This window comes from Anabrus simplex, chromosome 2, assembly GCF_040414725.1.
Source record: "Anabrus simplex isolate iqAnaSimp1 chromosome 2, ASM4041472v1, whole genome shotgun sequence".
Classification (NCBI taxonomy): domain Eukaryota; kingdom Metazoa; phylum Arthropoda; class Insecta; order Orthoptera; family Tettigoniidae; genus Anabrus; species Anabrus simplex.
The window spans coordinates 667697062-667720672 of NC_090266.1; the positions used below are offsets into that span (position 1 = coordinate 667697062).

At 40.6% G+C, this 23611-nt stretch overlaps 1 protein-coding gene across 2 annotated transcripts in view; it reads right to left on the reverse strand.

The window, feature by feature from the left end:
* Window positions 1-17022: 17022 nt before the first annotated feature.
* The window catches only part of LOC136864342 (dnaJ homolog subfamily B member 9), a 57616-nt gene continuing 51027 nt past the window's right edge, over window positions 17023-23611 (reverse strand). Inside the window, exons 3-5 of one of the 2 annotated variants that reach the window (XR_011017829.1) lie at window positions 23202-23443; window positions 22106-23098; window positions 17023-22029 (exon numbers count right to left, since the gene is read on the reverse strand). Coding sequence is in view for 1 of the 2 variants with exons in the window: in XM_067141192.2 (XP_066997293.2) it covers window positions 22868-23098; window positions 23202-23443 (473 nt within the window). In the remaining variant the exon portion in view is untranslated. Of the gene's footprint in view, window positions 23099-23201; window positions 23444-23611 lie in introns of both variants that reach the window. The other variant, XM_067141192.2, reaches the window with a different exon arrangement.

The window sequence follows — 23611 nt, forward strand, 5'->3', positions numbered from 1 at the left end:
TGTGTTTCATAGGTTGCCAATACGAATCTCGAAGATAACCGAAGTCAACCGATTCAGCACTGGAGTGTAAATCTATCGCTAAAAAGTGCGCAGATAGTACTGTCCAGCTTACCAAGACCAACTCCAATACTCGGACCACAATGCAAAAAAAACATGGCTGCCCTACGGGGCCAAACTGACATGGCGACGAATAACCTAATAATAGTCGTAAGAAATTTGTAGTACGAAAATGTTTGTCCATGGTTATCAAACATGCAATATTTGAAACATAAAATAACAGTGGTAATTTAAATTTCGCTCTATCTATGAGAGTATGTCACATAGAGCGGACTTTCAAAGCTTTACAACAAACAGCAAATTATAAGTACGACTTCATTTAAATGTAAAATAACGCCAACAAAAATATCAGTTTTCCTTCTCTTAACACTAGCACAGCATAACTTACATATTAGGACATTATTCACCCTTCACCAAAATATTGCAGTCGAACAAAACTAGTAGTGCACACTTCCAACAAACAAATTACAGACTAAGCAATATAACACCAAGCATAGAAAAAAAATAGTTTTCCTCCTAACTTATCAACACTAACACAACATACCCATTAGGTCATTATTCACCCTTCACCAAAATATTGCAGTCGAACAAAACTAGCACTGTGCATATCAAACAAACAATTTTAAAGAAAGTTTCTACAAAAAAATTAAATATTAGCTAATGACTCAAAATTAATCAATTTATTACCTTAAAGTTACTTGCTGCTGACTTTCAACTCTTTCCTAATGTGCTGTTTCTGTCCGAGAGTTGTTTCATTAGTCTTTCTCTTGGCACCCTGCTTTTCAAGTTTCATGGCAATTTCTTGGCTGATTTTTCTATTCATTTAAGACTTTTGTGTAATTGTTAATAAAATATCGGCTAGAATTTTCACACACACCTTCATAATTCTGGTCAAAGGAACACCACACTTGCATACATCACTCACATTATCAACACTACTTTCAAAGGCTTCAACTCCTAAAGCAACTACTGCATCACTTTGGTTTTCTAATTTTGAAAATTCTGCTTCATAAGCCCTACTTATGAGGAACTGAAAGAGCATGAAGATTTTACAGCACATAGAAGCCATGATCGGTGATGGGCACTTCAAGCCACATCTGTTTAACTGCCTAAAATATGAGAGCATTTGTTCAACATCACGTGTATAACCATTTCCTCTTCGGACTGTAGTATCTCAACACAATAAGCACAGTTGTTATACTTTTTAAGATTCTGAATGACCTTCATACTAGTATAGCTGGCAATACAAATGAGAATCCTCTGTGAGTTCGCTGGGATTGTTACACACTCTATGTCACCTAATGCTAGCTCTATCTTGTCTAAATTCTGAACTTGTTTCTTCTGGACATTGTGTAGTTCAGTTGAAAAATCATAGAGTATGAATTCACCAAGTTTACAAGATTGCAATTTTAGTACGCTCAGCACTTTTAGTTTTCTCTCCGACTCAAGAATCTGTTCAACTGAAACACTGTAAGCACACCCACTTAACCTTCTATAGGTTCCAAAACTTCCTTCCCAACTTCCAGTCTGTAACTTTGCTATAAGTATATATCACCAGTTAAAATTATTAAAAATGTACCTGGACAACTGAACTAATGCTGTCAAAGTATCGAACAAAGCAAGATAAGTTTCATTACTTGGTTTTCCTGCGGAGAGCGACATGTGCCAAACGTCAATGTAAACTTTCAAACTTTCTAGGAAAGTAATTTTAGGATCATCAGGACCAGTAATGGGACTGGTGTCATCATTTTCGGTGTATTTTCCCTTCATTGGATGCTGAAAATTGGATAATGCCCACCTCCTACCAATCAGCTTCAAGAACTGAATTGTGCCAGTACAAATATCAGCACCTTCACTCTTCAACACTTCTAGAGCTGAAATATTCTTTGCATCAAAAATATTTACAGCCAAGGAAACATTCTGTCGTTCCACTGAAGTAGGAAAAAGCGCGCTTTTTGATAAATTCAGTGCCAGTTTCAAAAGCATGTTTTTTCTGAGTGAAATACATCTTTCAAGTCTGAAAAACCTAGCTTCAACTGTAGAATGCTGTCATGTAGTAGTACCATCAGGAATACTGAGCATGTTTATAATTACTGGAAAAGTCTCTTCAACATGTGGAATAGTGAATGTTTGATCAGACCTATTGTGCAAGTTATTTCTGTTACACTTGAGTATGTGAACACTATGAAAAAGAAGATAAATGACATTCAATGATTTAAATGGGTTTGAAATATATGGTTTTAGAGAATCACCACACAACAATGCAAACATTCTTCTACTTGTGCTATGATTATCAGAAATCATGCACACAACTTCAAACCCTATTCCATTCATAAGTTTTAGAACCTCTATTGCGAGTTTCAAAAGTGTTTCTGCATTTAGTTTTGTTTCCGGGAAGAGACCAGTAACACCTTTGTGGCCAGAAAGTATACAAGACGACATGGAAACCTGAATGGTAGTAGCTGGATCCAGCTCAGAACTATTTTCTGCCATTCCTAAAACCTTTCCAGCCTTATATATCAGTTTAGAACTGACAAAGACTTCGTTCAGCATCAATGTCAGATATTAGTCCAGCCTATGGGCCAACATATTTCTAATGTTATAAGTAGGTAAGTGGAAATTAATGCTCTCTTACTTGGAGAGCGTCTCAGAGGAGACCTGTGTTCATTGCGATGTCGAGGAACCCACCATCCCGCCCCTAGCAGTACATTTACTTTTATAACCCGATTAAGATTATTTCATGCCATTTGCATTTCTGAAGTAGCTACTTTTATTCCTATTGGCCAATGTAAAGTGGCACGTGATCTCCCTCCCATGAAGAAAGTTAATCATGATCCGTTACAAACCGCAGGACAATAAAAGCGCCTAGGGCCGCTTCGCGGCTTCTAACCACCCAGACCAATGGTCTTGTCCAGATCCTATCCTAACCGTCCGCACGGCAAGAGTTTGTCCACATCCTTTCCTAACCGTCCACACGGCAAGAATCTTGTCCAGATCCTATCCTAACCTTCCAGACCAATCGCGTTTCCTCACGAAACTAGAAGCCTAGGGCCGCTTCGCAGCTTCTATCCGTCCAGACCAATGGTCTTGTCCAGATCCTATCATAACCGTCCGCACGGGAAGAATCTTGTCCAGATCCTATCCTAACAATCCGCAGCTCCTTACCAATGGTCGCACGGCAAGAACAACTCTTCACCAATAGTGTAACAATAATCACCACCACCAAGTATAGACGCATAGTTCCTAAGTACAGAGATTGGCAGCACTGAACACTGCTGGAAAACATCGTTTCCGAGAAAACCGTGAGCGAGTAAACAAACGACAGTCGTTACGTGCGTCTGGAAGTCTTGGCAATTGGGCTGGACTAATGAGTGGACTAATGTGTTGGAGAGGTTTTTGTTCTTCAAAAATGCTTTTTGAGAAGGCCCAATACCAGCGCTATTTGGACCTATTTTGTCAAAAAGTGTTCTAAATAGACAGGATGTGGTAAAGTCATCATATGTGTATTCCTCAACATCGATAAGCCCCAGGAAAAGAATAGTAAACAGTTGCTGCCCACATTAGCAACTCGGAAGTATATCTCACTTGCTTCAGTAAACTAGGTTCTGACTGTTCTACTGCAAAACTTAATTTTACTGTGTTTCAGTTTTTCTTTTTCTCAATCTAAACCAAGAGATTTTTTCAGAAATTTCACCAAAATAAGTACTATACCACCCAGTTTAATACTACTTTCTGTATAATTACCAAGATGACTTACCAGAGTTTCGAATTTGCTACATCTCTCACAGTTCAGGACATCCTGTCCTTTACATCCTAATATAAACATTAATTTTTCTGCAGGTAAAGGAATGTTTTTAAAATGCGCATTCATTTCTTGGTCATTCATCACTTTAAAGCTCACCACTATTGTTGGAATATCTTGGTCTTGAAGTTTTAAGAATAGAACACTATCATCTTTTACAGTCACATTGAATGGGCTCACATTTCTCTTCTTCACTTCTGTCGTGAAAACCTGAAAATTATTTATCTTGTCCTCTTTCCACGATCTTTTAAACGCTTCCTTGTCTCTCTGTAGCAATAGATGTTTACGCTCTTCAGGGTCCTTTCTTTCTCGAGGAAAATTTATGATATTATACGAAGTCGGACTCTCAAATATGGTTGGATGGGCATCAGCTGCTAATTTAGTATTCTTCCTAGGGATGCGAATCGGTTCACCATTCTTAACGGGAAAAACATCTTCACGCACAATAAACCTAGGGTCAAAATATGTGACGTAGACAACAGTCTTATTATTTAGTGAAATTTTCATGATGAATGCAACGAATCCATTTCTCTCGTAAGACTTCTTCTTTCTGAAATGTGAAGGCAGAAACTCCCGAGGAATTGCCGTAATTGGACTTACAGAGAGGTACACAACACGATCGACCCATGCTGATCTAAAATATGTACATTGCATTCTAAAACGACACTAATAATGTTAACAATAAAACACGAACACAAACCTGTACGTGACATGTGTAAACAGGAGTCTATACTTACGAGGGCTATTTTTTTTTCAAGGTCCGATCGGTCGCGACAGTCAAACGCCCGCGAATATATGATGAACCGCTGCGCAGATGTGTTGCGCAACGTCTCTGAAATGACCGTTATGCGCCTCACCTCAGTCCCGTCAGTAGTGAACGTGCAGCGCGCTCGTAAACATGGCTACAACGATCGCTTCGCCCGCCAAGTGTGAAGTGCGCGGTGTAATTCGATTTCTTCAGGCTGAGGGGTGCAATGCAGCCGAAATTCATCGCCGAATGAGTCGTGTGTATGGTGAAACGTGCATGAGCGACAGCAAAGTGCGACAATGGTGCGGGAACTTTACAGCAGGGCGTACAGACGTCCATGATGCAGGCGGCCAGGGAAGGAAGCGTGTGTCAACCGATGATCTTGTTCAGCGTGTGGATCAGGCAATTCGAGAAAATCGTCGGTTCACAATTTCTGTGTTGAGTGCTTCGTTTACTGAAATTTCCAGGTCAGCTCTCTACACAATTGTGAGTGAGACACGTCAGTACCGCAAACTTTGTGCGAGAAGGGTTCCGAAGATGCTGTCTGACCGTCACAAAACACAGCGAATGGGCGCCGCTTTAGCGTTTCTCCAGCGCTACCATGATGAAGGACCGGATTTTTTGAACAAAATTGTCACAGGGGACGAGACATGGGTTCATTTTGAAACGGAAGAAACAAAAGAGCAATCCAAACAGTGGATGCATTCGCACTCCCCGAGTAAGCCAAAGAAATTCAAGCGAACATTCTCCAACAGAAAGTGTATGGCTACTGTGTTCTGGGACCGGAAAGGAGTTATGTTGGTGGAATTCATGGAACGTGGTTCCACCATCACTGCAGCCGCATACTGTGCGACTATTCAACGTCTACGACGGGCAATTCAGAATAAGCGGAGAGGGATGTTGTCATCAGGCATTGTCCTCCTCCATGACAATGCTCGGCCGCACACTGCAGCTGCCACCACGAACCTCCTGCAGCGTTTCCAGTGGGACGTTTTCGATCACCCAGCATACAGTCCGAACCTGGCTCCATCAGATTTTCACCTCTTTGCTCACATGAAACGCTGGCTAGGAGGACAGCGTTTTGACACCGACGAGGCACTGCAGACCGGCGTACAAAGATGGTTACAGGCACAGGCGGCGACGTTCTATCAAGAGGGCATTGACAAGTTGGTACCACGCTACGACAAATGTCTCAATCTGCGAGGCGACTATGTTGAAAAATAGCTGTGATGTATCAGTAAGTGTTACTAATAGAAAAGTGTCAAATTTGTACTCCTGTTTCATTTCGTGACCAATCGGACCTTGAAAAAAAATAGCCCTCGTGGTATATTCAACTTCCAGAAAAAAAAACGGAAGACTCCTATACTTCCTTGTCACTATTGAAAGCTAATAAGCTATTAAAAGCAGCCGCAAAAGCAGACCCGAAATATTTCAGTCGCAACGATTACTTCAAACTGGCATTCACGATCACACTGAATTCATTCATGGCCCGCGCTCACCGCCATCTTGCCACTAATCTTTCTTTATTATTCTTTATTATTATTATTATTATTATTATTTTTCTCCAGATCACAGTAACCAAATACCCAATCGATCCATTGAATGAGTAAAATAACAATGTTCATCCTAAGCCACCAAATTCCACCAACAGGAATTGACAACACAAATTCCTAATAAAATTAATAATACAAACGGAATTAATAATAATAGTAATAAACCCCAAAGGTACTCCTTGGACATGCCATGAAGTCCGTTGGATACTCCGGAAACTTGACCCACAAAGTTTGGGTCAACACAGTAGTCATCCTCCGTACCTTCATGCCACGTCCATCGTCTCCCCTAAATATATCTATTGCCACTCCAAATTATGTTCTTTAAATATAAAAGACAAATTATAACTACTGCTACTGTCCCGCCGTGTCATCACCCCTGGTGAGAAGAAGGCCGTCATCCCGATGATGACACGACCGGCCCTATCCGTGAGGTCCCAAGGAAGGCCCCAACAATCCTACCAGATGACAATGCATTTCTCTCACCACTCCATTGCGGCCATCCCCATGAAACTGGAGGCGCTCTCCTCTCTTATCCCGCCTTTCACCTTCCTTTGCTTATTTGTACTGGGCCCGTCCCACCCCGCCTTCTTACGGGTGTGTCCTGCTCACCCCTTCCCCTCTTGCCTTACCATCTCCTACTATGCTTGGATAGTGAGAAAAAAGCACCGTCACTGCCTCAAGGTTCTAGCATACTCTACTCGTGTCCTTATGCACTCAGCACTTTCTTCACATTCATCCTTGCCGTCACGGCACATTCCTTCACCGCTATTGTACTTCTGCTTGACCCACTCCCTTACATCACTAGTCTGGACTTTGTTTACATTCATCTGCTCATGTTGCAACTTTATCCTTGTGCTACTTCTCTGTTTCTGCACTTCATATTTAACCCTACCTAATCTAATTCAAATACTCAGCCACACTCCGCATTAAATTTGCCATCCCGTTTCCATGAAAATTACCATCAGTCCTTCTATAACTTAACAACTTCTCCATACTTCTCCAAGACTTAATCAATAATACCTCCATAAATAATACTACAACAGTAAATACACCACCACTTCTCTATACTTCTCCAACACCACATTTCATCATACCAAACCGCCATCCCTTCACCTTCATCCCTTACTCACAAATTACTCATAATTCAATACCAACACAACTACCATCACTTTACCATCTTCCCACTACAAGAATAAATAGCCCATCAATAAATAATTCTACAACAATAAATACACCCTCATTTCTCTATACTTCTCCAGCACCACATTTCAACATCAAGCCAACATCACTTACCACTTACTCGCTCCATCAATTCAATACCATCACATAAATTTGCCACCAGGTTTCCCATGAAAATATACCATCAGTCCTTCTATAACTTAACAACTTCTCCAAGACTTAATCAATAATACCTCCATAAATAATACTACAACAGTAAATACACCACCACTTCTCTATACTTCTCCAACACCACATTTCAACATACCAAACCGCCATCCCTTACTCACAAGTTACTCATAATTCAATACCAACACAACTACCATCACTTTACTATACTTACACCTTCAACCCTTACTCACAAATTACTCATACACCACCACTTCTCTATACTTCTCCAACACCACATTTCAACATCAAGCCAACTTCACTTACCACTTCCTCGCTCCATCAATCCAATACCACACATATTCATCAATATATAATACTACAACAATAAATACGCCACCACTTCTCTATACTTCTCTAACACTACATTTCCACATACCAAGCCACTTACCACCATATCTCTTACTCACAGCTTTTACCATCTTCACATTACAACAATAAATACACCACCATTTCTCCCTACTTCTCCAACCCCACCTTTCAACATTCATTCATCAATAAATAATACTACAACAATAAATACACCCACCACTTCCCTATACTTCTCCAGCACCACATTTCAATCTACCAAACCTCCTTCACTTACACTTCATACCATACTAACAACTTACTCATATTTCAATACCAACACATCATTAAATCATACTACAACAATACATACACCGCCACTTACTCTTAGATTCCATACCAACACATCTACCATCACTCTACCATCTACCACTTACTACTTCATCCCTTACTAACAGATTACTCGTAATTCAACACCAACACATCAATAACTCATGCCACAACAATAAATACACCACCCCTTCTCAATACTTCAACACCTCATTTCAATAAACTCTACCGTCTTCACTTATTCTGTCATACCAACGAACATCACTTCTCAACTCTACATTCTGTCGTCAAACCATCTTTAACTTCACTATTCAATACACTAATATTTTTTGCTTCGAGTAACAACACCCCTCTCATTTCCACCTGTACCCCACATGTCTGTCAATTTTCTGTGCCTTCCTGCTTCTCTACCACCTCTCTTGACCGCCATTTCATCCCTATCTTCACTCTGTTGGTTTCCTTTGCCTCCAACTTCAGCTTCACTCAGGTCCCTTAAACTTCTGCTCCTCCCTCTGCTCCTATTCAGATCCATACTCTCCCAGATCGTCCCTGACCGTACCTTTTTAGCCTTCGCTTCCCTTACTTCACTGCTTTCACTTTCCTGCCTATCCTCTTCACTGATTATGGTCCCATTTTCACTTGGCCCCTCTCCCTGCCTCACTTCACATAGACTACTGATACTTTTGGTGTTTTGCCTATCATCGGTACTGATCGCTGCTCTTCCCTCTTTTTCTTCGTCTTGTTTTATCTTCATTTCTAAGTCCAGCAATCTGTTCACAGACCAGATTCTCTTCCAGTTGCTGCCTGTCACCACTACTTCCTGTCCTTTGATCGTTGCTTTCAGCCCCTAATTTATAGCTCGTATCTTGTGTTTTCTCAATATTTTTTCATTCCTATTCGCCTCCATTCCCACGTCTCTCTTGATCCATATTTTTTCCCTCTGCACATTACCCGCATTGCCTAACACAGCATCAGCCATCAGCGTAGAAAACAGTTGAACTTTGATAGGCCTGTTGCCTCTAATTCTCCCCACTCTCTGCACATCATCAATGTCCACTTCACTAAAATTTACTTTCAATTTCCCCTGTATTAAGTCCACTACTTTGTAGGTTGTAAGCACTTTATCTTCTCTCAACTCCTCCGACACACCATATATAAATAGGCACTTCTTCCTGCGATTTAAAGTGTTGGCTTCCACTTCTGCTTTCAGTTTCAACGTCTCTTCCTCTAGTCGTCCTATTTTTTCCTTAATGTTGCAACTTCTTCAGCGTTTTTCCTCACTTGTGCTGTTGTATCGTCTGCCATTTCTCGTAACCATACCTTCATTTCTTCAAACTCCCTGGTTTGTTCTTGAATCATATTTTTAAGTTGCTCAAAGGGGCAGACTTCCTCAACCACCTCTTTTATATTTTTTCTGAATTCTTCCATGTCTTCCCAGGTCTCATCTCCACTAGATGTCGGACCTGTGTTCAGCTCAACCCCCCCAATCCATAGCAATATTATAACCACTGCCACTGATAGCAATAATTCTCCTTTAATCTCCATTTCAACTTTACACCCACCTGACATCACTTCTTCTTTCTTCTGTCTCCCCTGCCATCTCCCTATAGTTGCTCTGTATTGTTCCACACCAATCATTGTCGATAAACTCCACACAACCTTCCAGCACTCAGCACTCTCTCTCCCTACTCCCACTCCCGGGACCCTCCACGCAATACGTCCGCGCTCGACCGTGGCTTAAGCTGAACTCCTCTTGCCACTAATCGAAACCTGCTTTGAGGTCTGAGTATTGGAGTTGGTCTTGAGATTACACTAGTAGTTAATGGGACGTCGCACAGGAGAATCGGGTATGTCTTTGTATAGACATATTACTAATTGCGAAGCTGTCCCAATTCCCTGCTACTATCTGTTCACAAATAGCAAAATGCCGAAGTAGACATAACGTAAAGCAACAAGTCTCGACTGCACTCCCGACGAGGGAATGAGACTGCTTCCTCTGCCTCGCTCATTCATATCAACTCATTCCCTTACAATATTCTATTCGCCCTCACTGAAGTTTTCTTTTACATTATAATTGAAATTAAACTTTAGTACAATACAAAACGCTGAATGTAAGCCATGGATGCTGAATACAACATAAGACGATGTGATCGAATACAAGGAGAACATTGTTAACACTGTTCTATCGGCGAAAATGGGAAACGATAGGAATTGGGATCCAGACGGCCGTGAGTAGGACCCGTAGACGCTAGTTCTTTTCCTCGCGGAATAATTGAATGAGTGCGGTCTGTTTCAACCAAGTATAGAAATTGTGGACGGAGAATGGTTATTAATTACTCCAAAATATAGTTGCTAGCCTTCCCTAGTTAACGAAGTGCATCATTGAAAATTTTGTTCTTAACAAATACCATACAAAGTGATTGACAATTTTCTTATTACATCTATCCAAGATATATGACACGCTATTGACTTGTATACAAATTTCAGTGTCGCTTGAGGAAGTGCTGCTTGTATGAACTATAATTCTTAAAGTGACTGGGTGAATATAAGGTGCCCAATAATCTTTCAAGAATAAGAACAATGAGTGCGGTAATACTGGTCCGTAGTTGTAGTATTTTTGCAACCTTCCTTTATATTCGTGCATCATGGTGATTATTCTGTACGCTATTAAGCTTTGAATATAGCATGTGTTATTTACCAGTGCGATTGTGATTTTGAACCGCTTGTGGTGATAGTGATGTCCTCGCGATTTCTTTATGTTTATTGATGATGACAATAATACCTATTGCTGCTGTGCTCTACAGTTGAAACTGGTGAGTTGTGCTCAAAATGTTTAAATGTCTTTCCTTCTTTTAATTTTCAGACTTATTCCAACAATGCTTACTTCTTAGGGTGACTAATTATTCCTGCTTTTGAATATGAATTCTGTGGACACTATTTTCATTTTCAAGAATGGACATCTTTCTTTTGACAGTAGATTAGGACTGAAAAGTCTAGGACCTCCAAAACCCAATTTAAATATTACATAGGTTCAGAATCCTTGCAAAAGTAAATCGAACCAGCATGCAGACTGGGGTTCATAGTTGAAAATGAAAACAGAATGTCAGTATATTGAACGGTTCACGACTTATTTGAGGTGGACATTTTAACTGAATAGCCAAGTACAATTTGTAACTGTAGATAGGATGTACACCTACCTGGATACTAGAGGCGTGCACTAGTGATGGGCAGTCTGAGACGAGGTCTCGAGATTTCTCGAGACTAGCGCAGGCATTATTTCTCGCGAGAAATTTCGAGAGCGTTGTCCTCACAATGTGCGGCGAGCAGCGTGTCGTAGGCCTGCAGGTAGTCGGAGCTGAATGTTGTTTGTTCCGAATATGCGAATAGCCAACCACGGGACTTCTCATTTTCGTAAATACGTGTCAACAAGCGACTAGGGCGTTCATTTATACCGAGGTCTATTTTGACAAAGTGTAACATAATTATAAGGGATACGCATTCGGGCATCGTATGCACTGGTAGGTAGGTAGGTAGGTAGGTAGGTAGGTAGGTAGGTACACGAATGAGTGGTTTAAGTACAGAACCTGACGGCTACTGTAGGTACTCGTACCTGGATACTAGAGGCGTGCATTATTCATTCGAACGAGACGAGGCAAGATGCGCCTTGCTGCATATGCAACCACCATTACGCATGAGTGGAATGTGCAATCTAAATACACTGACTGACAGAGCAAATGCAACACCAAGAAGGAGTGGTTCGAAAGGGATGAAAGTTGGGGAAGAAACAGAGACGGCACGGACGAATAATTGATGTTTATTTCAAACCGATATGCAGGTTACACAATGCGCACGGCATCGACTCAGTAGGATGTAGGACCACCGCGAGCGGCGATGCACGCAGAAACACGTCGAGGCACAGAGTCAATAAGAGTGCGGATGGTGTCCTGAGGGATGGTTCTCCATTCTCTGTCAACCATTTGCCACAGTTGGTCGTCCGTACGAGGCTGGGGCAGAGTTTGCAAACGGCGTCCAATGAGATCCCACACGTGTTCGATTGGTGAGAGATCCGGAGAGTACGCTGGCCACGGAAGCATCTGTACACCTCGTAGAGCCTGTTGGGAGATGCGAGCAGTGTGTGGGCGGGCACTATCCTGCAGAAACAGAGCATTGGGCAGCCCCTGAAGGTACGGGAGTGCCACCGGCCGCAGCACATGCTGCACGCAGCGGTGGGCATTTAACGTGCCTTGAATACGCACTAGAGGTGACGTGGAATTATACGCAATAGCGCCCCAAACCATGATGCCGCGTTGTCTAGCGGTAGGGCGCTCCACAGTTACTGCCGGATTTGACCTTTCTCCACGCCGACGCCACACTCGTCTGCGGTGACTATCACTGACAGAACAGAAGCGTGACTCATCGGAGAACACGACGTTCCGCCATTCCCTCATCCAAGTCCCTCTAGCCCGGCACCATGCCAGGCGTGCACGTCTATGCTGTGGAGTCAATGGTAGTCTTCTGAGCGGACGCCGGGAGTGCAGGCCTCCTTCAACCAATCGACGGAAAATTCTTCTGGTCGATATGGGAACAGCCAGGGTGTCTTGCACATGCTGAAGAATGGCGGTTGACGTGGCGTGCGGGGCTGCCACCGCTTGGCGGCGGATGCGCCGATCCTCGCGTGCTGACGTCACTCGGGCTGCGCCTGGACCCCTCGCACGTGCCACATGTCCCTGCGCCAACCATCTTCGCCACAGGCGCTGCACCGTGGACACATCCCTATGGGTATCGGCTGCGATTTGACGAAGCGACCAACCTGCCCTTCTCAGCCCGATCACCATACCCCTCGTAAAGTCGTCTGTCTGCTGGAAATGCCTCCGTTGACGGCGGCCTGGCATTCTTAGCTATACACGTGTCCTGTGGCACACGACAACACGTTCTACAATGACTGTCGGCTGAGAAATCACGGTACGAAGTGGGCCATTCGCCAACGCCGTGTCCCATTTATCGTTCGCTACGTGCGCAGCACAGCAGCTCATTTCACATCATGAGCATACCTCAGTGACGTCAGTCTACCCTGCAATTGGCATCAAGTTCTGACCACTCCTTCTTGGTGTTGCATTTGCTCTGTCAGTCAGTGTAATTGCTATAGAGTATTCGCGTCATAATTAGGTAGGTACTTCGATATATGACGGTGCAATGTGAACTGTGTCGAACTGTTCGCGACAACTTGAAGACGACGTCCGAAACGCAACGTAAGTCGTGGATGTCGGTTATTTTTTAAGAGATGTCACATAGCACAGCCCACTGTGTTGCTTATTCAAAAGAAGTAAAATACATCGGCAGAAATACTTCTGGGATGATCCGGCACTTACAAACGCATATATCAATGAAGAGGAATCGTCACAGAACACCTCCGGCCCGGTCTGAATTACAAGAAACTACCCTGCCGACAACGATTGTGAGGCATCCAGGTAGGATTACATCCTAATGACAATTATTAACAAATTATACGGGTTATTCAGCTAAGAAGTCCACCAGACATAACTCGTGAACAGTTTAGGATACTGGCATTCTGTATTCACTTTCGTTAATGGTAAGGAGTGCTTTCATAGGATTTTGACAAAATTTCTCGTCACACACGTTTCCATGTGAGAACTGCTGATGATAACTATCAAGCTTACACTCGTACGTAGTTACTGGGACGTCGCACAGCTCGCAGCACACGAGAATCGGTCTCGAGAGCGTTGCCCATCACCCCTGTTACATGTTCCACTCATGTGTAATGGGGGTTGCGTATGTAGCAAAGCACATCTTCCCCGTCTCAGGTTCGAACAATGCACGCCTCTAGTATCCAAGTAGGTGTACATCCTACCTACAGTTATTCACAAATTATGCATTGTTATTCACCTAAGATGTCCACCCCAAATAAGTCGTGAACAGTTTGATATACTGACATTCTGTTTCCACTTTAGTTAATGGTATTAAGGGGTTCATAGTTGAACATGCAGTACTTTTCCAGGCTTTTGACAAAATGTATTGGCTCACACGTTTTCATAAGAGAACGTTATTTCACGCAATAATTGTCAATGATATACTATTAAGTTTACAGTCGTAGTTACTGGTACGTCGCACAGCTTGCGCTACAGGAGGATCGGTCTCGGGATTCTCGCGAGTCTCGAATCTGCAACGTCAGTCTCGAGCGAGAGCGCTGCCCATCACTCGCGTACACTATACGAACTCGAGACTGAGAATGATGTGTCTTGCTGCATATGCAACCACTATTGTGTGGAGGTGAGATAAGAAATGAGTTCGGTTGCTACACGTGTTAGGCTATGAATTCTTGTGATCTTTCATGGACATTAACTGGTGTAACGGACCTAAAACCCTTGAATGAGTTAAAAAAAAAAATCTGATGAAAAGCTTATAAACAATAGTATTCAGTTTGCGATGCTTGGTAAGGTAGACATCAGGTGCCAGTTAGTGCATATGGGTTGAAAATTAAACAGTTCAAAAAGCTGTTACATACTCAGTAAACTGATTCAATGCATTCGATTTTGTGGAAAATCTGATTTTGCACTGTAAGGGCACAATGAAACCAATTTAACCGTTAATCCTGGAATTTTTCGTGGGTTGGAGTCAGTTCAACATGCAGTACTTTCTTAGGCTTTTAACAAAATTTATCACCACATGCGTTTTCATGTGAGAACTGACGATATACTGCCAAGCTTACTCTCTTAGTTAATGGGACGTCGCCACAGGTTGCAGCACAGGAGAATCTGTCTCTAGAGAGTGAGGGTTGGCAGCAGTGAAAGAGTAGTTTTCGTACGGAAGAATTGAATGAGTGCGGTTGCCCATCACCCCTGCTGAAGGAATTGGAGCAAATGTGGGATGCAAGCCAGAGGCTTGTGTTACTTCACCTTTACAATTTGAATCCGCATTCCTGGCCTCAAATGTTACACCATTATTTTTAGTCTTCAAATATAATTAAAAATAGGGTAAATAAGGTCACGAATTGTTATTTAATGTCATATGCAGCCAAGAATGCTGCATGCTCCTAGAGGGATTTGTGAAGATGCCTTTATGCCTACGGACTGATGAGCTTAAAAACTCTTCCCGCACCCTTCGTCCCTCCGCAACAGTCTACTGCCATGCTTCCCCCTTACATCTCTCTCCCCTCACCTACACTATATCCCGCTATATCCTGCGACGGAAGCTCGAGGGTCCGTGCCTTACCTTCAACCTGAAAACATCTACCAGCAAACTGGGCGCTGAAAGTTGCTCACCTAAGTTTGATATTGCCCAACAGTCTTCCTTATTAATGAGAATCTACATTTTTACGATGAAATTTAATTTTCTTAGCGCTATTCGAGCCCAGTTTTTCAGTTCAAATATCAAGAGAAAATAAAAAACCCTTTTGGTTCTCTAGGGAGCACACCGAGAGTCCTTACGGGCTGGCCGCTACTGGCATTCTATCTACAGTTACTCACAAATTATACAGGGTCATTCATTCAGCTAAGATGTCCATCTCAAATAAGTCTTGAACAGTTTAAGATACTGGCATTATGTTTTCACTTTCGTTAACGGTCTTAAGGGGTTCAAAGTTCAACATGCAGTACTTTTCCGGGCTTTTGACAACATTTATTGGCACAGACGTTTCCATATGTGAATGTTATTTCACGCAGTAACTGCTGATATACTATCAAACTTACACTCTTAGTTACTGGAACGTCGTACAGATCGCAGCACAGGAAAATCAGTCTTGAGATTCTCAAGATCAGCGACAATCTTCAGACTGAGCGTTGCCCACCACTAGTTGAACATGAAAACAATTTCAAAAATGAACTATGATTTGACCAAAAACAGTGTTAGAGGACTGGCTTTCAAGTTAGCCTGTGCCAGGAAAACCAATTACCCTCAGTTATGGAATAAATAAAGATTACGGTACATGAAGAGGAATGGGTGAGGGGATTCACGAATCATCATCCTGATCTATCCATAAGAACCCCAAAAGTTACCAGTTTAAGCAGGACGACCAGACTTGACAAAGTAATTTATAGCATTGTTTATCATCACTTCAGAACCGTCCCCCACCTGAATGAATTTGGGATTGACTAGGCATGTGTGTGTCTACACTCCCAACACCATGAAGGATCGTAGCTCAAAAAGGAATAAGGCAGATTGGAGGTGTGACATCTGTCAAATATGACAGCCTTGTTACCATTATTGTGGGAATCACAGCAAATGGGATTCATAATCCTACAATATTTGTTTTCTAGAGAACAATGACTACACTCGTCTAGATACGGAACTGTTTAATATAGCACCAAATTTGGGCATTGTAATAGTCGTCCACCCCGCCCCCACAGCTACCATAAACTTCATCCTCTTGATTGCACTCTCCTTTCGTCTCTGCATTCTTCTTGCCGTCAGTTAGCACTGTATATTTGTGGCCTGATAATCATCCAGGACAAATTTTTGACATCTATGTAGTGGTGGTGGGGAGTTAATTCTCCGTGTACAGTGACTCCTGGGAATGTAATGGTTTCTGAATTTAAAATATATTCCATGTATTACAAGTTGCAAGATTATGTTGTACCATGGAACACTTTTCACCATGTTCCATATCTTTTAAATCCTTAAAAGGACTGTAAAACTCGAAAATTGAAATAGAAAGCTATAATGGATACCTCTATACATATTGTCAGAATTTATGGGATTAAAAAAAAAGTTACCCCTCAAAATTGGAAGAAACGAAAACAAAAATATAAAAGAAGTGTACCATAGTACAACAGTCTCTCCTACTCCAAGGATTACTTTAGCTAACATAAATAGAGGAAAGTATTTCAGGACAGTACAGTATATACAAGGATCAAAATTTATTTCCAAATATAAATAATTATTTACAATACTGAGCATACAAATATACACACACACAAACTCTCTCTCTTCATGAAACAGATGTGGATTGAAGTTATTTAATCACCATTCCACAGGCAAGGAAACAGCGAGTACAGTATTGAACAACTGTAAAATACCATACTCATCAATAATTACTTTTCACTCACGATTCAACCATCTTCGTTGAAGTTTGGGAGTATCATGACATGTATAATATGAACATATTTTAATTTTCCTTATCTACATACTGTTGTAAGGAAAGCAGATATATTGCTTTCAGTACATAGCACTCATCAAAATGTCAGAACAACTTCAGTTCACGAAACTCATTTTGTACTTTCCACAACATGTTAGAAAAAATGATATGGGTACATGGCTGAAATAATTTCTGAAAGTATTTTGGAATCCGATAACATCTGTGACAGCCTAACACTGTTTTAATACATTCCCTTTAATTTGAGGATGACATACTTTTTACATGCTCTTTTATAAACATGATCAGTACATTAAGAAATATGGTTGGACTGGCTCAAAAATGCACATCTTGGTGTTAAAAAGAATGAAAGAACAATCTGAAGCATTAGAGCTATTATCAATTTCATACATTTGTTATTTAAAAGAACAACAATGCACATTATGAGAGTACGCATTTATTTTTGAGACACAGTACATGATCAAAACACAGAGTGACCAAATATAACTTCCCTATTATGCCGATGTGAGCTAAACATAGATCACACTTGCAAGAATTATGTTCTAACAAAAATCTTAGAAAAAACAGGAATGACACAGGCTAGTTGACTACTTCATAAAGAATCTAAGAAGGTACTGAAGGAACCAACTAAAAATGACAAATATTCATCAACAATTATGGAACAGTATTAAAGTTCAAAAGCTGGGAGACTGGCCTCTTGCTTGCATGCTCCCATGGGCATGCTGACGAATACACTGATCAGCCTTTGATAGAATTCCGCAGGGAGATTTTGCTCCTCACTTCAAAGAACTCTTATATACTACACACAAACCTTTTCTTGATACCAAGTTTTACGGGGTTGAGGAGTAAGGAGGGAGTTCTCCCGGTTCCGGTTATACTGCCAACTGAATGGAAATGAAATTTGAATTGAATCGATAATATGATTTATCAATATGAATTTTCTAAAGTTTTATTATCTTAAGCCAACAACAGTGTCACACACACATTATATAATATTATATAACATTTCTCAACGTGAATCTTTTTCCTAGCTTGAATTCTATAGTTTGGTTTTGCTGTGTAAACAACAGTACTAGTACGTAAAGTGTACGGCCAGATGTCTCACGGCGATGTTTAAGGGATTCATAGTTTGTGTTTCAAAGGTTGCCAGTACGAATCTCGAAGATAACCGAGGTCTACTGATTCAGCACTAGGGAGCTCAGGTATCAAGAAAAGGATCGCTTATAGTACATATCTGCCAACTTTCCACATAAAGTATTCTTCCGTAATTCAAGTTTTAATGAGCTGAAATGATCAATGCCCTAATTGTAGGGGATGAATTTTTTTCTTTCTTTTTTTGGCACCAGAGTACTGGAATCTCACCCTGGAAAGGGCTCTGTAACATCCCAGACAAGCTAACATAGTATCTTACATTTCAGCACTCCTAACCATGAACTATGTTAGGATTTGACCCCTCAAGCTCAAGTGCAAGAGGTGAAAATATAATAAACTTTGCTAGGGGCCAGCTGAGCAGATTAATGAAAAATATACTTCACACTCACAACTGAAGTTTTTAATCCTTAATTTGCGGCACAATGTCTTTTACCAAATATTTTCGATGGACTTGGGCAACTCACCCACCATTACAAAATACACCCCCCACCCTGCAAAGTATTTCAGTAACTAAGTTTATCTCTTGCTATACTGTGTTTATTTCCTTCCTAACTACTTATCTCCCTATCTATATTTCTCACTTTGACATCTTGCCTAGTTCTAGCCATTACTGTTCTTGGATTGGACAATGCCAAGTGACTGGAAGATGGATGAAGGATTGAAGGCACACATCTGCCTGTAAGCTCACACCTCTATGAGGGGAAAGGAGAACAAAATATGCTTAGGTGAAAGAAGCAAATTTGCATGTATAATATATAGCCACCAAAAAAAGTTATAATCTTTGTGCTAGTAGCATAACCTCAAGAAATGAGAACTAGGGAATGGATAATGTCAAGCAATTCCCAAGCAGACAGCATTTGCTTTCATTTCTTCTTTGAACATATTTGTGTAAGAGCCATCTATATATCTTTCCTTACTTCCCGACTCCCTAGAGTTTAATTTTTATCATTATCAGAGTTCCTCATTCTTTAACTGCAAAATACCCTTTCATTTTCTAGGCTATCTTTAAACTCATCAATGTCATTTTATAGTTAGAACCCAACAAATGGCACTAATATCTACAATAAATCACTTCTCAGTTTCAAGTGACAAATGCTTGCATACCCACTTCTTGCACAAATTTAATGCTTTAGGTGTTGTTCACGTTTGATGCAATGAGCATTATTTTAGCTCCTCCGCTACCAGTATCAGCGATGACCTGATGGAAATGCCAAGATTCTCAGGGAAGAAGTCAAGATGGGAGCCCAAAGTGTATTTTCAAAGACATGTTACATCCCATGACCTTGTAGATCTCCATCAGCATACTGACAAGTTCTCTGCAATGTTCAGACCTAGCAAGTTTATGACAATGTTTTTGAAAGAGAACCATGCAGCTTGTTCTTGCATATGTAACAGGTTTTCAGACTGTGACTCTTTGATAAGTTCTCTAATTTGAGGGCTAACAAATATTACCTCTTACTTTCGCTTCACTGATCTTTGGAAACAGTTTTCAGGAACATAAATTCACTCCTGTCATGATCCATCGCTTTTACAAAGTTCTTCAAAACCTACTTTGATGTGAAATGGAGGCAATAAAACTGTCAGCATTTACAAGTGGTTGATGAACAACATTTGCCTGTCCTGGATTGAATGACTCTTTGGCCAGCTTCTTTTTAAAAAAAAGTAACAATTGCTTTTTACCTCTGTTATCCCACATGCACAAGAAACAGCAACATTTTGTATAGCCAAGGTGTAATCCAAGTAAGATAGCTATCACTTTAAAATCTGCAATGAAAAGTCATCATACTGGTAGCAAGAGATTCATGTTCACATAACTCCCCTTCATACCAACTGCGTGGGCTATAGGAATGCATGGAAACTTATTTTCATTGTATAGCATAACTCCTTTCAAGCTTCTTTTCAAGGAGTCACTGAACAAGTGCCATTCTTCAGGCTTATGTTCAACACCTAGTGACTCCATCAAAGAATAAATATTATTAAAGAAAACTAGATTCTACTTTTCAGAAAAATGTTCAAATTCCTCTTGGTGCTGATGGAAAGAACTTACTTTGGCGCCATCCTGCAGGAGATGCCAGCCTTTAAATCTTGAAGCAAGTTAACTACTTTACTTGAATTTAAATAACCCAAGATCAAAAAACCAAATCATTTAAAACCTCCTGTGTTAGAAAGTACAGTTCACTTATAGTAACTCCTCCTGCAAAATTTGTGTTACTGTTCTTGTAATTCACCAATGTCAACACCACTTACAAAATCTTCAGTCACATTTCTGTCTGGTAAAGTTGTTATGGGAAGGCCTGGTTCATGAGGCACTAGTTCAAACTGCTGATTATGAAGATGGATATATAACAGTATGTTTGACTTCAAACTTATTTAAGATATATTTGTCAAGCAGTAATAGGAGTCTTATGTGATCCTTAGGTTCTTGTCATATCATAGGAACTGTAAAAGGAATATGACAGGATCCTTTTACATCAAGGGTTATGAACTTCATGTTGTTGGTCCATATTGAACTGAGATAACATAAATTATAAACAGGAGAGTTTTCCACTTATTCTATCAACATAGCTTGGTTACGTAATACACCAAGTACCAAACTCTGTGCTTAAGCTGACACAGTGTTTAGTCAACTCTCAGATTCTTCTAGAGAGTATCAACTACACATTTTGTTACTCAGACATTGTACATACTTGTATATTTTTTATATATGGGTCAGTTTATATTGTGTTCATTCTTAGTACCATAGCACTCGGTCCACAACTGTTATGTATTACTAGGACCTACTAAATTCCACGAGTCTAAAATCATACCGACATTTTTGACCTACAACACAGAGCATCTCATTTGTACTTTTATTCCAGACTTTTTAGCATGTATTTTTTTTTTTTTTTTTTTTGGCTATTTGCTTTACGTCGCACCGACACAGATAGGTCTTATGGCGACGATGGGACAGGAAAGGCCTAGGAATGGGAAGGAAACGTCCGTGCCCTTAAGGTACAGCCCCAGCATTTGCCTGGTGTGAAAATGGGAAACCATGGAAAACCATTTTCAGGGCTTAATTCAACCACACTTCATATTGTAAATTATATATTCATAAGACTCTTACTGCTTAGAAACATGTTTTAGGATTTCGTCAAATACTGTGTATGTTTAATATGGCTGATGATGACCCCGAGTAGGGTTGAAACTAGTCCCATGTAATATAAATAACATTGTAAATACAAGTAAGTATTGAATAGGTGGAAAACTCCTGTTTAAAATTTATATATAATAGTGTTACACATTTGGCACAACAAATTTCCAGAGCACAAAGCTTATTCTGGTCTGTATTATTGTTGAAATAACACTCATAAGCTCTTAATTTGAGTAAAATTTTGCCTCCGTGCCTTTACAGTGAACTCGCCACAAATGTAACAAAAATTGTTTTTTATCATTTGCGAGACATTATCCTCCTAATTCACACCTGAGAACACAAAGGATTAGCTTTTTTTCCACTTACAGATAGGTGCAATTTACATAAACATGTGAGACTTCTTAGTTCATAAATAGAGAACCATAAGAGCAATGTATCTTGCCAGGAGTTTGCTTTGAATCCCAGTCATATGACCTCAGGAATTATCTTTAGAGAACCATGAGAGCAACGTATCTTGCCAGGAGTTTGCTTTGAATCCCAGTCATATGACCTCAGGAATTATCTTTAGACCTTCATTTATGTCAATAAGAGAGAGAGGTCACAATTCACATACTAAACAATTAAGAAAACTGCACTAGGGGCCGATGACCTTAGATTTTAGACCCCTTTAAACAACAAGCATCATCAGAAAACTGCACACAGTAAATGAAAATGTATAGGAACAGAAGTAGCTACACATACCTACATAAAGCATAACAGGTGCAGAGAATAGAAATATTCGGCCTTGGTCATCCTCACATTGTACGACCTTTATCTTTGTTTCCATTTATGTCTGTGATATTGCATTGCCCTTTTAATCCTGGCCTTTTAAAAAGGTACCTTGACATGCGCGCGCGCACACACTCACATGCACGCACACACACAGACACACACACACACCCTCTCTGTATTTACAGCTCTTCAGCCCACATGTTCTTATGAAATGCACTGAAATAGTATCAAACATCTCGTGCACATGAACAGCCTGCAAATTCTTCATTAATACAAGTATATGGAGTCAATACTTACGGGCAAGCAACCAGGCATTGATAATGATATGTGAGAACATACTCATTTGGAAATGATATAACTGCAGTGTGTCTTGTTCCTAATGTCATTTCCTAATGAGTTTTCTTTGCTTAGAGAACAAACATCTTTCCGTGGACTGCTGTGCTCTTGTAAGTAGCTACATTCAATACATTCTTTTATTCTTAAATGTGTTCAACATGTTGATGTTCAGACTAGATGACAACTTTACTAACAGTACAGTAATTTAAGAGCACTGGGTGTACGTTGTAACCATATTACCAATACGTTGTGTTACAGTCCGACAGGAACGACTTCCAGAGAATTGCGAATGCTCAGCATGGGAGTGAACATGCGGAGCATGATGTACACGATGAGAGTGCTGAGAATGCTGGCCATGACCAAAGTGGCTGTGAAAGAAGGAATTACCACCACCAAAGGTATGGGGCTCAAACTGCTCGTTAAAATATGGCCCTTCCTGAAAATTAAGAAACAGATCACACATATTTTATTTCCAATTTGTTTCCACTGACAATTTCTCTGTAATACATATTCAATGCTCAAAATGATATCTTCATTACCTCCTGAAAGAAATCTTCAAAATTGAAGAAATTATGTTCTGGAGCACCATGATGTCCTTGAAATCCAGAAAAGTGGAATGTGTTTCTTCCAAGATCCTCGTCAAAGTTTCGGAAGAGGTCATCGAAATTGAAATGGAATGTCTGGCTACCACCATTTCCACCTGGTCCCCCATTAGCAAAGGCAGCACTTCCTAAACGGTCATACTTCTCACGTTTTTCCGGATCCGACAGAACTTCATAGGCTGTTGAAAGAATCAGAACCACTTTACCAACACCAATCTACTGATGCAGAAAAACAAAACAGACACAAAAATTCATACATCCTAATTGCTCAAACACTACTGTAGAACTTGTTTACAATTGATTACCTGGTCCTTGTTTTTTCAGTTTCGTAAATGGGTATATCTTTT